Here is a 15359-nt window from a genome sequence, read left to right on the forward strand (position 1 = left end):
CACACACACACAAAACTATTAGAACTAACAAACTAATTAAGCAATGTTTCAGGATACAAAAATGAATGCACAAAACCCAGCTGTATTTCTATACATTCAGAATGAACAGTCTGAAAGGGAAATTATAAAAACAATTCCAATTACAATAATATCAAAAAGAATAAAATACTGAAGAAAAATAACAAAAAGGCAAAAGGCATGTACACCAAAAACTAAGAATTTTGGAAAAAAAATTTAAAACGCAAATAAATGGAACGAATCCTGTATTCATGGATTGGAAGACTTAATATTGTTATGATGCCAATACTACCTAAAGCAATCTATAAATTCAATGCAGCCGCTATCAAAATTCCAATGATGTTTTCTGCAGAAATAGAAAAATCCACCCTAAAATTCATATGGAATCTCAAGGGACATCAAATAGCCAAAACAATCTTGATAAAGAACAAAGTCGGAGATCTCAAACTTCTGAATTTAAAATGTACTACAAGCCACAGTAATCAAAACAGTGAGGAACTGGCATGATGACAGACATACAAACAAATGGAATAGAACAGACAACACAGAAATACTGTCCCATAAGTGGTCAAATGATTTTCAACAATGGTGTCAAGATTTCTTAGTTATGACAACAAAAGCAAAGGCAATGACGACAACAAAGAAATAGATAATTTGGACTTCATCAAAATTAAAAAAAAAAAATTCTGCATCCAAGGACACTATCAGCAGAAAGAAAAGGCAACCCACGGAATGGGAGAAAGTATTTGCGAATCACATATCTCGTAAGGGATTAACATCCAGAATATAAAAATCTCCTACAACTCAGTAACAAACAAACAAAAACAACTCAATTAAAAATGGGCAAAGGACTTGAATAGAAATTTCTATAAAGAAGGTATGCAAATGGAAAATAAATACATGAAAATATGCTCAACATCTCTAATCATGAGGGAAATGCAAATCAATACCAAAATGAGATCACTTCATACCCATTAGGATAGCTATTACAAAAATAAAAACAAAAACAAGCATTGGTGAGGATTTAAAGAAATTGGAATCCTTGTGTCTTGCTGGTGGGAATGTGAAATGGTGCAGCTACTGTGGAATATGGTAAGGTAGTTCCTCAAAATTATTAAACATAAAATTTCCATATGATCCAGCAATTCCACTTCTGACTATACACACAAAAATATTGAAAGCAGGGACTTGAACAGCTATTTTTATGCCTATATTTATAGCAGCATTATTAAATAATAGCCAAAAGATGGAAGCAACCCATGTTCCTGGACAGATGAATAGATCAATAAAATGTGGCATATACATACAATGAAATGTTATTCATCCTTAAAAAGCAAGGAAATTCTGACACATATGACAAAATGGTGAACCTTGAGGACATGCTAAGTGAAATAAACCAGTCATACAAAGACAAAAACTGTATTATTTCACTTATATGAGGCACCTAGAGAGTCAAATTTATAGAGACAGAAAATGGAATGGTGGTTTCCAGGGTCTGGGGAAGAGGGGAATAAAGAATATTGTATATATATTTGCAAGATGATGTGATCTAGAGATAGTAGTGATATTTGCAGAACACTGTGATTATACTTAATGACACTGAATTGCACGCTTAAAATGATTATGTATATTTTACCACAATTTTAAAAACAAAAATAAAAAAACAACAAACATGCATTTTAATAATATATTCTAATATCTAGGTAAATTTGTTTTTTTAAAAAAGTAAAGTTTATTCAGTAAGTAAAATACCAAAAAATAACAATTTAAAAACTAACTTTAGAAGACTATCCATTGAATAAATTGGAAAAAAATACTAATTATCTCCTAAAAGGGAAGGGATCAGACAGCTTCAAAAATGAGTTGTTGGGGCAGGGGTGCAGTGGAACAGAATAATATAGGAGCAAAGTTTTTGTACACTATTAAAATAAGGTAGTATTAATCTCAGTTAAATTGCTATAAACTATTAATTGTAATGCCTAGGGTAACCACTAAGACTATAACTCAAAAAATATATAGTAAAAGAAACAATAACGTAATTAAAATGGTATGCAAAACATATCTACTTAACACAAAATAAGGCAGTAATGGAGAAAATGAACAACAAAAAAGATGTAAGACATATATAAAATGAATAGCAAAATGGCAGAAGTGAAGTCTTCTTTATCACTAATTACATTAAATATAAATGGATTAAACTTTCTGATTAAAATGTAGACATTGGTAGACTGAATTAAAAACCACAATTCAACTATTTGCTGTGTAGAAGCTACTTGCTTTAGATTCAGAGACAGATAGATTGATATAAAAGGATAGAAAAAATATTCTGTACAAACAATAATCAAAAGAGAACTGGAGTGGCTATGCTAATGATCAGAAAAAGTAGACTTTAAAATAAAAATTTTATGAGAAACAAAGAACACTATATAATGATAAAACAGCCATCAATAAGAATATATAACAATTACAATTATAAACATATACACATATAACAAATGAAGAGAAATTGATAAAATTGAAGGGAGAAAGAGGCAGGTCTACAAAAATAGTTGGAGACTTCAATATCCCACTTTCAGTAATTGATAGAACAAGGCAGAAGATCAACAAGTAAATGAAAACATGAACAACACTATAAACCAACTAGACTTGATGAAACAGACAATATGAATTGCCCTATAGCTATGAAAAATTTAATTCACAATTTAAAAGCTCCAAAAATATGAAATCTCCATGCCTGGATGGTTTCCCTGGAGAATAATGCCCAACACTTAAAGATGAATTAACAGCAATTTTACATAATCTCTTCCAATAAAACAGAAGATGATTTCCTAAATCACTTTATGAGGCCAGTGTTACCCTGATATCAAAATCAGACAAAGACACTACAAATAAAAGTACAAACCAATATTTCTTCTAAGTTTGGATGCAAAAATCCTCAACCAGAATATCAGCAAACAGAATTCAACAATATATGAAAAGAATCATAGACCATGACAAAGTGAGATTCATTCAAGATATACATTTGAAAAAACAATCAATTTAATCTACCATATTAATAAGTTAAAGAAGAAAAAGCATATAATCATGGCAAGTAATGTAAAAAAAGCATTTGGCAAAATCCAGTACCCATTCATGATAAATATTCTCAGCAAATCATGATCTTTTGGCTTAAAGCAATTATAACTATAATTAATGCAATTCCTGTCAAAACCACAGAATGTTTTTATATAGCCACAGACAAACTTATTCTAAAATTTGTATGGAAAATGCAGGCCCCAGAATAGTTAAAACAATCTTGACAAAGAACAATAAAATGGGAGGAATCACTATGCTCAGTATTAAGGCTTACTGTGCAGCGACAGTAATCAAGACAGTGTGCTATTGCCAAAGGAATCAGCACATAGATCAATGAAGTGAATAGAGAACCCAGAAATAGACCCACATAAATATGTTCAACTGATTTCGGACAAACTTAAATAGTAATTGAATTAATAAGTGGTGCTATAGCAATTGGACATCCATAGACAAAAAAAAAAAAGAGAACTCAAACTTCACACCTCATATAAAAATTAACTCAAAACTGATTGCGGACCAAAATGTAAAATGTAAAACTAAAAAACTTTTAGAAAAACAAGCAAACAAACAAACAAACAATCCCAGATTATCTTCAGGGTCTAGGGCTAGGCAAAGAGTTAGACTTGATACCGAAAGCATGTTCCACAAAAAGAATAAATTTATAAATTAGACCTCATAAGAATTAAAAACTCCTCTTTGTGAAAGACCTTGGTAAGAGGTTGATAAAACAAACTTCAGAGTGGGGGAAAATATTTGCAAACCACACATCTGGCAAGAAACCAGTGTCTAAAATATATAAAGAACTTTCAAAACTCAACATTAACAATCCAGTGAGAAAATGGGCAAAACACATGAAAAGGTATTTCACCAAACAGAATACACAGATAGTAATAAGCACATGAAAAGGTATTCAGTATAATTAGTCGTTAGGGAAACACAAAACCACAAGGCACTATCTCACCATGCCTATCAGAATAGTATAATAAAAAATAGTGACAACACTAAATATTGGCAAAGAGGCAAAGAAACTGGATCATTCCTACATTACTAATGGTACAGTCACTAGAAAGCAGTTTGATCGTTCTTTAATAAAACAACATGCTATTACCACAGATGCAGCAATTACATTCTTGGATATGTATCACATACTAATAAAAACATGTTCACACAAAAACCTACACACAAATGTTCACAGTGGCTTTATTCATAATTGCCCCAAACTGGAAACAACCCAGATGTCCTTCAATAGGTGGATTGTTAAATAAACTGTGTTACATTGGCTTCTACCAAGCAAAAAGAAGCAATGAACTATTAATACACATAACAATTTGAATGAATCTCCAGAGAATTATACTGAAAGAAAAAGTCAATCCCAAAAGTATGATTCAATTTATATAACATATTTGAAACAACAAAATTTTAGAGATGGAGAACACATTAGTGTTTTCCAGGTGTTAAGAACAGGACTGGAGGGAAAGAAGTGCAAAGGAGGTGAGTGTGGTTATAAAAGAACAATACAAATCTACACATACGATAAGACTGTGTAGAATCAAATGCACACGCACACACACACACACACACACACACACACAGAAATGAGGGCAAGTACAAATGAGAAATCTGAGTAGAATCAGTCAATTGTATCAACATTAATATCCTGGTTTTGCAAAATGTTACCATTGGGGCAAACTTGTTAAAAGATATTATGAGATCTCTCTGCACTACTAATTATAATTGCATGTGAATCTATAATTATATCAATAAAATGTCAATTAAAATAAAGATTAGATAATGTCGTTCTGAATTTTGAATCATAATCAAGAATCTGACCTCTTTCAAATAGGCAGTTGGGAGCTATAGAAGCTGGTTGAGTATGGGTGACTTGATTACAGGGCTATGGATCAAAAGAATCAATATGATGATAGTAAGTATGATGAATTAAAGGAGAAACTACTGAAGGCAGGGACACAGAAAACCATAATCAGGGATCAAGTAAGAGGTGATACTGAAGAGGTATTGCACCCAAGGAAGTATGGACTAGATCTTTGCCTTTGGTCAGTTCAGCGATGACATATCCAACAGACATTCACTTTATCCAAGCTCTTTTGTAACTCACACAGTATGTGAGAATCTGACTATAAAGCAAAGGCATTTCCAAGTTATTTCACGATGCTGAATTAATTCTTTTATGCCATATTTTTAACATTTTGGTTAAAATGAAACATTTTTAGTCCTTGGTTCCAATAATTTTACAATTTTGTAACTGTAAGTGACATAAATTTTCTAATCACTGTGATAACTGGCATGTTTTTAAAAATAATTTTTAGATGTTTGAAGATTGGAAAAATATATTAGACTTGTGGTTTTAATTAATTTTAATTAAATGTTTAAAATTTTTGATTAAATAAGTTTGTAATCAATGTTGAAAGGTCTGAGGACTTTTCGTTTGTTAATTTTTAATGTTTTGATTTATTAGTCTTATAAGCAGAATTTAAATATTCAAAGAAATATTATTTAATGAATTTATACATTGTTTAATTGTGCATGAAATAAAATACAACAGGAGTGATGCTCCTCATGCATTAAAGATTACTGTCATCAAATTGCAGATCTGGAATCTAAGTCCTTCTCTGCCTCCTTGACACCAGGCTGCCCTGGCTAGGTCTGCATCCTCTCTTTTCAGCCTTCTGGAAGGAGTAATGGATCTTACCTTATGGGGTTATCCATCCTGGACACTGTGAGGAAGGCAGCAAGATTGGCTGTGTAGGAGGAGCACACAATGAGGGTGAAGAGCCACCAGCTGCCCATCACGATTCGCATGGCCATGGAGTTCGCTGAGGATTCACCACCTGCAGGAGGCAGGCAAAGGGGATTGGTCCTGGGCTTCTGCTCTTGCTTTGCATCTCCAGAGAAATTCTCTGCCCTGCGGCCAGGCATGAGGAACCACCCCTGGTGGTGAGCTGGGGATCAGGAAAGTGACTGCTGGCTGGTTATGGTGGGCTCTGACAATTCTGGGGAAAAAAATGCTAGGACCACCAATCTTGGAAAGGGATGGCAGACCACAAAATACGGAAAAGCTAGCATTGGCATTTTTAGTGACAGGATGTTTCTCAAAATGCCAACAGTAGAGGTCCGAATATCAAAATCTTCTAGTTAGAAGATTCTACCTGACTGTGTTGAGAACTTTCAGGGCTGCAACCCTATGTAATGTCCCTTTCCATTTTAAATTCACATGGAACAGTCTCAGCAATTCTGTAAAATTACCTTCTACCTGGAGGATTTCCTGGCTTTCTTTTAAGAAATGAGATGCACCATATCACTTTTATTATTACTCAGCCCTCGCTAGATGACCTTTTTTTTTTTCCTATGATTTTCAGAAATCACTGCATGTGACTCGTAGTCAGAAGCTGCCTCTTTGAGGCCAATTGTTTCTCCTTGGTCCCTTAGATGGTAGCAGAAGAAAACTCCTCGCTGACTATTCTTATATAACCTCTCAAGCAAGTGATACATACATTTGCCATGGTGCAAATAAGGCTAGGACTCACATTAGGAAATTTGCAATTTGTTGTTTCCAGTCAAAACTGCACAATCCTGTAACTCCCCAAGTGCTATCCAGACTTCTCAGAGACAGGAGACTTTGTATCTCAAGAATGGCTGGAGTACCGCTTAGATGATTGCAAAACAATTTTGATTTTTTATCCCATTAAGACTTCAAATTTAAACAAGATGGAGTTTCTGACAACCCTGTCTGCATAACAATCAATCTAATGTGGGAGGCAAGGAAAGTGCAAAGCAGAACTCGCAGGTTAATTTTATCTAAAGTGGAAAATCAGGACTTGAAGTTAAGTTCCGTGTTGTGATTTCATTTAGTTCCTATCTGGTATTATTCAGAGAACCTGGGAGCAGCAGGATATTAGGACTACCTTAGAGATTAAATAAAATTGCATTTAAAATGACTTTGGCAAAATCCGTCCAAGAACTTTGCCAACGGACAAGTTCTTCCAAGCCCCTGGGGCTCTTCCAACATTGAGAAACCAGGAGGGTACCTTGCTGTACGAAGGCTCCATAGACGATCCAGATGGCACTGTTTAAGGTGGCAGAAGCAGATGGCCGGGGCTGGGCAGCACTCTGAGCCCTCACGGCCTGTATCCGGTTCAGCACAAATATCATCACGCCAACCACAGGGATGGCTGCTGCAATGCAGGCCCACACGGCAAAATCAAAAGGAGCAAAAAGGGAGAAGATGCTGATTTTCTCCTCGGGCTTCTTGATGAGGATCCCCACCGAGTAGTCCATGTACCGCTTGCTGAAGTCCACCACGCTCTCCCTCTCCGGGGTGATGGTGATGGCGGAGATGGCTAGGTCTGCTCTCTGAAAGGCAAACCCATCTCCATCAGACAGCAGTCCTCAGTTTACCACTAGGTTCTACCCTGGGTCAAGGCCTGTCCTCTGCCCTTTGGGTTGTTCAGTTCAGAGGAAATGGATTCGAGAGTTGACACCTCGTGACTTTGAATGTTGTAAGGAAAATCCAGCACTAAGGTGTCTGTTATTACCTCTTTCACCTTACAAATTTCTCTCCCAAACCCTCAAAACTCCTGGAAACCACTTCTGGAGGAAAGAGTCTATAACCATCTTCATTCCTGTGTGAATTACAGTTTTTCTTCACTTTCTTAACAGTCCCCTTAGTGAACTATCTCCTTTCTTTTGCTGGTATTTCCCTCTTACCACCCACCCCCATCCCTGCCCCAACTCCCTTCTATCTTCTTCTGGCCTCATCTACATCCTACCTATACTTCAAGGCCACAGGGACACTCCATTTTTCCACCAAACCTCTCCAAACGCCATTAGCCCACACTGGTATCTCTCTTTTCTAAAATACTTTAGAAGTTATATGGTGAGTATATAACTACCTTGAATCTCATTAGTGTATCAGGCCTAGATTGTTTTATATGCAGACTCTATGTCAGAGAATAACATCCTCCAAGAAAAAAGGGGTCATCCACTTCCTTTGATCTTCTGCCTGCCTTAACTCATGGCTTCTCAGACATATGGGCTGCTTCGTCCTTTAGTAAAGCCATGCTGTGAAGGGGCTCTCTGGGCATCCTGTACTGTGACCTCAAGAGTACCTCCCAAGATTTTTGCTTTCCAAGATGAGCTTAATTTAAAAATAGACAAAGGGGGCTTCCCTGGTGGTACAGTGGTTAAGAATCCGCCTGCCAATGCAGGGGACACGGGTTCGAGCCCTGGTCTGGGAAGATCCCACACGCCACGGAGCAACTAAGCCCGTGCGCCACAACTACTGAGCCTGCACTTTAGAGCCCGCAAGCCACAACTCCTGAAGCCCAGGTGCCTAGAGCCCATGCTCTGCAACAAGAGAAGCCACCACAATGAGAAGCCCGTGCACCGCAACAAAGAGTAGCCCCCACTCGCCGCAACTAGAGAAAGCCCACGAGCAGCAACAAAGACCCAAAGCGGCCAAAAATAAAGAATTAAAATAAATAAATTAAAAATACCTTAAAAATAAATAGACAAAGACCCATTAATAGTCTCATGCTCTACTAACTGAGCTAGTTGGGCACCCAAGACCCCATTAAGATGGAACTAGATTGTGAGGTTAAAGCTGCCAAGACTGGTGGAGACTAGGATCCTTATGCCTAGGTGGATGTTAACATAAGAGCATTAAAATGTACAGTGATCATCCCTATCTTGGCTCTGGGGTCTCTTAAGTAGGAGGCATCGTCAGAACTAGGTTTATTTTAGAATGACCAGTTGTGACAGCTGATCCAAACTACATATTCAAATTGGGGAAAACTATATAGAAGGATTTTATCAGGTCCAATATGCAGGCTAGAGGGGCAAATATACTGACTTCTAAACTGTGAAATCCAACAACATATCTAGAGTAAAGAGAAAAAATGGTGGAGGTGGCCGTGTCAGAGATCTCAGACTTGCCACATTTGCATCTCTGGTTCTTGCTTCTCTTCTCAGAAACCCACGATCCAGGGAGATTTTCTGGGTTTTTTTGGTTTATTTGTTTGTCTGTTCTGTTTTTGTTTTGTTTAAGTTTGGAGCATATTTAATGACAGAGAAAGAAATCCAGGGGATCAGGATAGGTTAACAACAAAGAATGGAGGGAAACTAATTTATGAAACCAGGTCCAGAGGAGGCACAAGAGAGTTGACTCGTGATTCTGCTGGAGGGGTGAGCTGTAACAGGAGGGAAAACACTCCCCCTACCCCGAAACTGGAGGCAAGGGCACGTGTCTGCAGATATGAACTTCATAGGAAGTTGAAGTAGAATCTCACGCCCAGATGTCTCCATTTCTTTCCCTAAAATGAGAGCACTTTGTTTTCTAATTTAAGATAGAAGATTATTAGGTTGCTTGAGGAGAAAGATAAAGTTTTGAAACAGTCTTAAGGAACGTAGCCAAGGGGCCCAATAAAGGACATGTTAAGGAACTGTCCCGAAGGCCCAGTTGAGTTGGGAGGCCACACATTGTTCATACATCCACCTGGACAAATTTGTGATTTTCTCCTCTAACTGCATACAGCAAGCTGGATGTCAGAGTCAGAGGGTAGACAATAGAACCAGGTCAGGGTTTCAATGTAACAAGAAATCAAGAATAATTTAGAAGAATCATACAGGATGAAGGGAACAGGGGTTTATCTGGACAACCACAGAGGATGCACCAGGAAAGGATGCAGTAACAGAAGGGCACAGAAATCTTAGAGAAGAATGAAACTCAAATACATGTGCCAAGTGAAAAGGGCCAGACACAAAAGACCACATATGGTATGACTCCGTTTATAGTAAATGTTTGTAAAAGCAAATCTATAGAGCTAGAAACTAGATTAAAGGTTTCCTCCGGCTGGGGTTGGGAATGGGATTAACGGTAAATGAATATGAGGGATCTCATTGGGGTGATGGAAGTACTGTAAAACTAGATACGGTGAAGATTGCACAACTCACTAGATTTCCTAGAAATCACTGAATGATACATCTGAAATGGGTGAATTTGATATATAACTTTTTCCACAATAAACTGGTTGTATGTGTTTTGTTTGTTTGTTTTTTAAGCTTAGGAGAAACCGGAGAGAATATAAGCCTCGTGTCTGCATTCATGGGTTATAAAGCAGAGGACCTGTGTTTTAGGAACAAAGGCCAGAAAGAGTCAGAAGGACGACAGGATTTAGTCATGGATTGGGACAGTGACAGTGACATGCAAGATGCTAACAGGAGGCATGGGGGCAGGTCCTCAAAGGTCACTGGAGGTGAAGGGGTCAAAGCACTCGAAGCCCAGGGTGGTCCGTAGGGATGTCAGAAACATCAAGATTGATGGCAACAGTAACACTGGAGAGGGAGGGCTTGAGCAGATCCACCAATGTAAATCGTTGTCAGGAAATGACCTAGAGGTTCTAAGACGGAAGGGTCAAGGATGGGGACACAGCAAATTGGCCTCACGCCATGAATCTAAATGAGGACCCAGGTTCTACAGGAAGGAGGAAGATTAATGATTTGAAATTAATCTGAGGAGCTGGGGAATGCCGTATCACTTATACGTAGCAATGCAGACACACCCACACACTCAATTCACCTACACACATGCATGTGGACACACACGATATACACGCCCACTTGTGGGCCTTGAAGAAGAGAATAAGCATGCATCAGTCCCCCCCAACCACCACTCGTGAGAATTGGGTTCCTACTGCAGCCCAAATGTGGGAGTGGATTTCATGAAGTGTGGATTACAGAACAGGTACAGTGGACACGTTTCAAAGGAAGGAGAGCAATGGGCACAGAAGGAAAACACAAAGTACCAGGGAATTAGAAAATAAAAGAGCAAAAATGGGTATAGCAGGGAGGAGGCGGGTGGAGGAAAAGAGATCCTTAGTGTGTGGAGCGTGGTAACTGTGGTCTGTCTAGCTGGTCCCAAGATTCCAACTTCATAATGGGCCCAATTTAGACATCACCCCAGAGGCAGACTGGGGTACCCCTCCCCATGGACCTGCTTTTGGGACCTACCTTGCTGATGAGCTCCCCGATCATCCCGTTCCAGGAGGTGTTATGGAGCTGGTGACCGTACCTGCCATCGGGGGCCTGGTAAATCTCATATTTGAAGCCCAGAGCCTTGGCCAGTGCATCCAGGACATCGATGGAGAACCCTTTGTAGCGCTTGGGCTGTCCAAGGATGTTCTCAGCCACCATCACAAAAGGCTCTTCCTGAGGACAACAAAATGAATGTTCTTCAACTAAATCACAGGTTCGTTAACACACATCTTTCCAGGGTATTATTAGAGAGACCAATTCGATGAACCATAATTTCAGAACGTTTGTGGACATGTGCATTGTATTTAGCCAATTTAGGCCTGGAGTCTGAACCTCTCTGCCCTTTTCTAAAGCAGTTTGTGGACACTCAGGATACAGGGCACAGGAAAATCCCTCCAACCAGCATACTGATGGAGGAACAGATTTATTTGTCCTGTGTCATCCCAGACTCGGCCCAGAGCCCCATCTCCCAGAATAGCATGGCTTGTTTTCATTCCTTCATTTATAACATTGAGGACTCTGTCCGCTGGAAGTGCCATGATTCTTCAGGACCCACATAAGAAATGTGGATACCTCTCATCCAGGATATTAGATGACAATAGAGCTCTGTGATACTGGATTGAAGGAAGACAGTAATACATCTATCAGATTATACTAGAAAATGGATGCTGAGTCACAGGACAAGGCCATACTGCACGTCAAGGACAGGATAGCATTAAACCCCACGGTCTGAAAGTCCAAAGCCAGGCCATGTGCACATTCACACATTTTGCGCTATGTCACATGTGCTCTTGTAGGGCACGTGATCATCTGGAAAACACCTCAGGCTTCCCCACCACCACCCCGTGAAACTGAACAAGAAGGGGCCTTTTGGCAACGTCCCCAGAGACTACATCTCATTAATTTAATTTTGGGGGGAAATAAGGTATAATGTTTATTCCCGGTGGGCATATGGGGAATGCGGAAACGTGGTTGCCAAAGACTTCTAGAGCTGAGACACGCCAGTGCTGCTGGGACAGAGGGGAATGTTTGGACCATGTCTGACCAGCTAATAAGAGATAAATCTAAAATGTCTCCTACAGTTCTAAAGAGATGAAGAAAGAAATGGAAAGGAAGATGCTTCTAAGATATCTTAAATATGTAAAAGTCTCTGATTCCAGGACAACCATGCAGAGAAACTGCAACAAATGGTTTTCATTATGAACTTTGTGCCACATGGGCCCATCAGTGATATTGGGTTCCGGAAGGATGTCCTCCCAACATCCTTCTGGGGACTCTAGCTACCAGCAAAGCTCTCCTAAGGACCACAAGTAGGTCAAGATTGTTTACATCCAAGAACAAGTAGAGTTGTTATGCCCGCTCTGGAGCTCAGCACTGGATCTGGATTAGTGGTCCTTCTCTAGAGCAGTCCAGTGGTCCTTCTCTAGAGCAGTCCAGTGACCTCCCATGGAACGTCTCAGAGGCTTGGGGCAGAATCTCCAATCTCACTCTTCCTTCACTATTCATAAAATTGTTTGAGTGAAAGGCCTTATGAAAGCTCAAGCCACTACTTAAGATCCCCTTCTCTCTAAACCCAGCATCAAGCCAAACAGAGAGAAGCCTCTGACTCAAAGCCTGAATGGCAGACCTCCCCCATATGCCCATGATCCTACCAAGACAGTCACCACTTTGAGAGTCAGTCCTTGGAGGCGACTGCCCATGGGCCTCTCCTGCAGGCTGCCATTCAGGCCCTTCTCCGAGTCCCACGTCGCCAGCTGTGAAGGAAAAAGGGAGTGTGAGGGACAGAATGGGCACCTGTGCAAACCTTAGGAATCGACTCCTAAACTGGGCTCCTGAATCAGGCAGATAGATGGACAACAGCCCTAGGAGTTTCCCAGAGAGCTAGAGGCATCTTACAACCTTAGAAAGGATAAAGGTGTGACAGATAGAGCTCCGCTTCCTCCAGCAGCTCATCTGGATCTTGAGGACCTGCCTCATCCTTGAAATGAAACCAATTGGTAGGAACTTGTTTCTGGAATGAACACTTATGTCCAATTTTATTGTCCACCTACTGAGGCCATGTCAATGTGTCTCACACAAAGTGCCCTCTTTCTTTAATACTCCTTTGACTTGCCCAGGCCAGAAGGTCCTTGAGATCATCTGCTTCCATCACCAGAGCAGGATGAGATCAAAAGTGAAGCAGGTAACAAAGACCCAAGTTTACAGTTGTCTTACACCCTGATGCCAATTGCAAACAGGACCAAGAGCTCACTGTCTTCACTGTAGTGCTAACTTCATAATTTTCCCTGATAGGCAGGTAGAGGCCAAGAATACATGTACTCTGGGTCTGCCATATCCTCCTAAGCCTGCAGGATCTGTCCAATAGACGCATTTAAGACCATCTAAGATGGTCAAGGAGACCCTATCCTGGCTCAGAAACAACTGGAGACACAGATGCTCTTGGGACTGCTTCCCTTCCCTGCATCCCTGCAGGGCCTGAGCAACAACGATGAACCCTTTGTCCGATCAGTGATTCTCAATCATTAATTGGTGACATGTAAAAAGATAGATATTGGCCCCATCTAAAGCCAACATAATTAGGGTCTCAGCACTTGGACATGAGGAATGTTAATGCTTCCCCAGCGATCCTGGTTGAAAACCTCTGCTCTTCTAGGTCACTGGGCCTCTGATGTAGCTGCACATTAGCGTCTCTTAAGAGGGCTTTTAAAACCAACTAAAGCCTGCCCCCTGCCCCCTGCCCCAGAGTCTGATTTAACTGGTCGGTAGTGGACTGGATATGGATCATTGAGCTCCCCAGGTGATTCTAATGCACAGCCAGGATTGTGAACCGCCGCTACAGATGAAAGCAGTGATCTTCAAACCTTAATATGCAGACAAATCACCTAGGGATTTTGCATGCACTTTCTGATTCTGGGGCCTGAGATTATTCCTGTCTAACAAGCTCCCCTGTGCTGCTGTTGCTGATTCATGGACCATCAGTTCAGTACAAAGGGGTTAAAATTCAGACTGTCACAGTAGCACCTACCCTTCGTCAGGGAAAACCCACAAGACCCCTAGTTAGGCTGAGCAAAAGAACTACCCCTCTGTGGAAAAGTGCCACCAGGTGCCCTAAAGGAGCCACCAATGGTGCCGCTTATGGACACTTCTACTCTCCCAGCATTTCCCATAGCCCTGACATCTGCAGCAAGGTCGGCACCCTGAGCCTTGACTATGAGGCCACAGTTCCAGAATCTGTGGGGCCGCTCTACCTGGAAGATACTAGAACCCTGAGGCCTAAAGCAGGAACATCGGAATGAGATATGTGGTTCTAGAACCAGTTTAAAGGAACCTGGAACCTCCTGCCATCACTTCCAACATGATACAAGCTAAAACCCACTTCACCCTAGATAATATGACGCCTGGAAGTGATGAATAGATCACTTAGTTAAGAGCACAGTCACATACTCTGAGGAACTCCCCACAGCCACCACTCATTAATTTGAGGGGCACTGCAGTGAAGAACAAAGTTAAGATCTATCCAAAGTCCTGTTCAAGGACATCAAAGATGCCACACTCTTGGAACTGGTATAGTGAGAAGGAAACTTCATGGCTATTTCTCTATGGGGTCTCAGGAAATAGCCCTGGGACTTGCGATCAATTCCCGCAGCCGGATTCAAATGCTGGTCAAAGGGAAAAGGCAAACTCAGACAAACGGAGTCCAGGTGTTGACTCCCTGCATTCTTTGGACCCTTCGATATCAGACTCGGGGGACTCATGGTGTGTATTTGGGCAGCCTGCATCTTATCCCCATAACTGTTTAGCCCAGGCATTGGGGCTGCTTAACTCTGTGTGTGATCTGCTGCACCCCCTGGGTTGGGTGGTGTTATGAAGGTCCCAGTCCCCTTTACTACCTCAATGACTTACAGAGTCATAATGCACAGCAAAGATGACATGTCAGCTCCAGGGACTGGATAGTTTGCTATGTACCAGGACTTGAATTTGTAATGCCTGCTGCCCAACCTCCTTGGCACTGGTGAAGGGGCATCTCGACTTTGTGCTGTCCTGGTTTGGATGAGCACCTGGAATGAGGCTCCGCTTGGCATCGACCAACCGGCTTTACCTGTCTTTCTATTGGGATTGTAATCAGTCATGGGAATGGAAGCAGGAAAAACAGTTGGGATAAAGCCCTGTCCTTCTACGGTTTTAGTTCAGCTGTGAGAAATGCTCTGCCTCTCCAT

The 15359-nt window shown here is 40.6% G+C and overlaps 1 protein-coding gene across 1 annotated transcript in view; it reads right to left on the bottom strand.

Moving 5' to 3' along the window:
- Nucleotides 1-15359, bottom strand: part of GRID1 (glutamate ionotropic receptor delta type subunit 1) — a 674601-nt gene that overhangs the window by 105790 nt on the left and 553452 nt on the right. Inside the window, exons 9-12 of the mRNA XM_029245736.1 lie at nt 12795-12896; nt 11119-11316; nt 7140-7464; nt 5804-5942 (exon numbers count right to left, since the gene is read on the bottom strand). Coding sequence (XP_029101569.1) covers nt 5804-5942; nt 7140-7464; nt 11119-11316; nt 12795-12896 — 764 coding nt within the window. The remainder of the gene's footprint in view (nt 1-5803; nt 5943-7139; nt 7465-11118; nt 11317-12794; nt 12897-15359) is intronic.

The sequence above is a fragment of the Monodon monoceros genome, unplaced genomic scaffold (genome assembly GCF_005190385.1).
Source record: "Monodon monoceros isolate NGI ecotype Baffin Bay Population unplaced genomic scaffold, NGI_Narwhal_1 Super_Scaffold_4, whole genome shotgun sequence".
NCBI classification, from domain to species: domain Eukaryota; kingdom Metazoa; phylum Chordata; class Mammalia; order Artiodactyla; family Monodontidae; genus Monodon; species Monodon monoceros.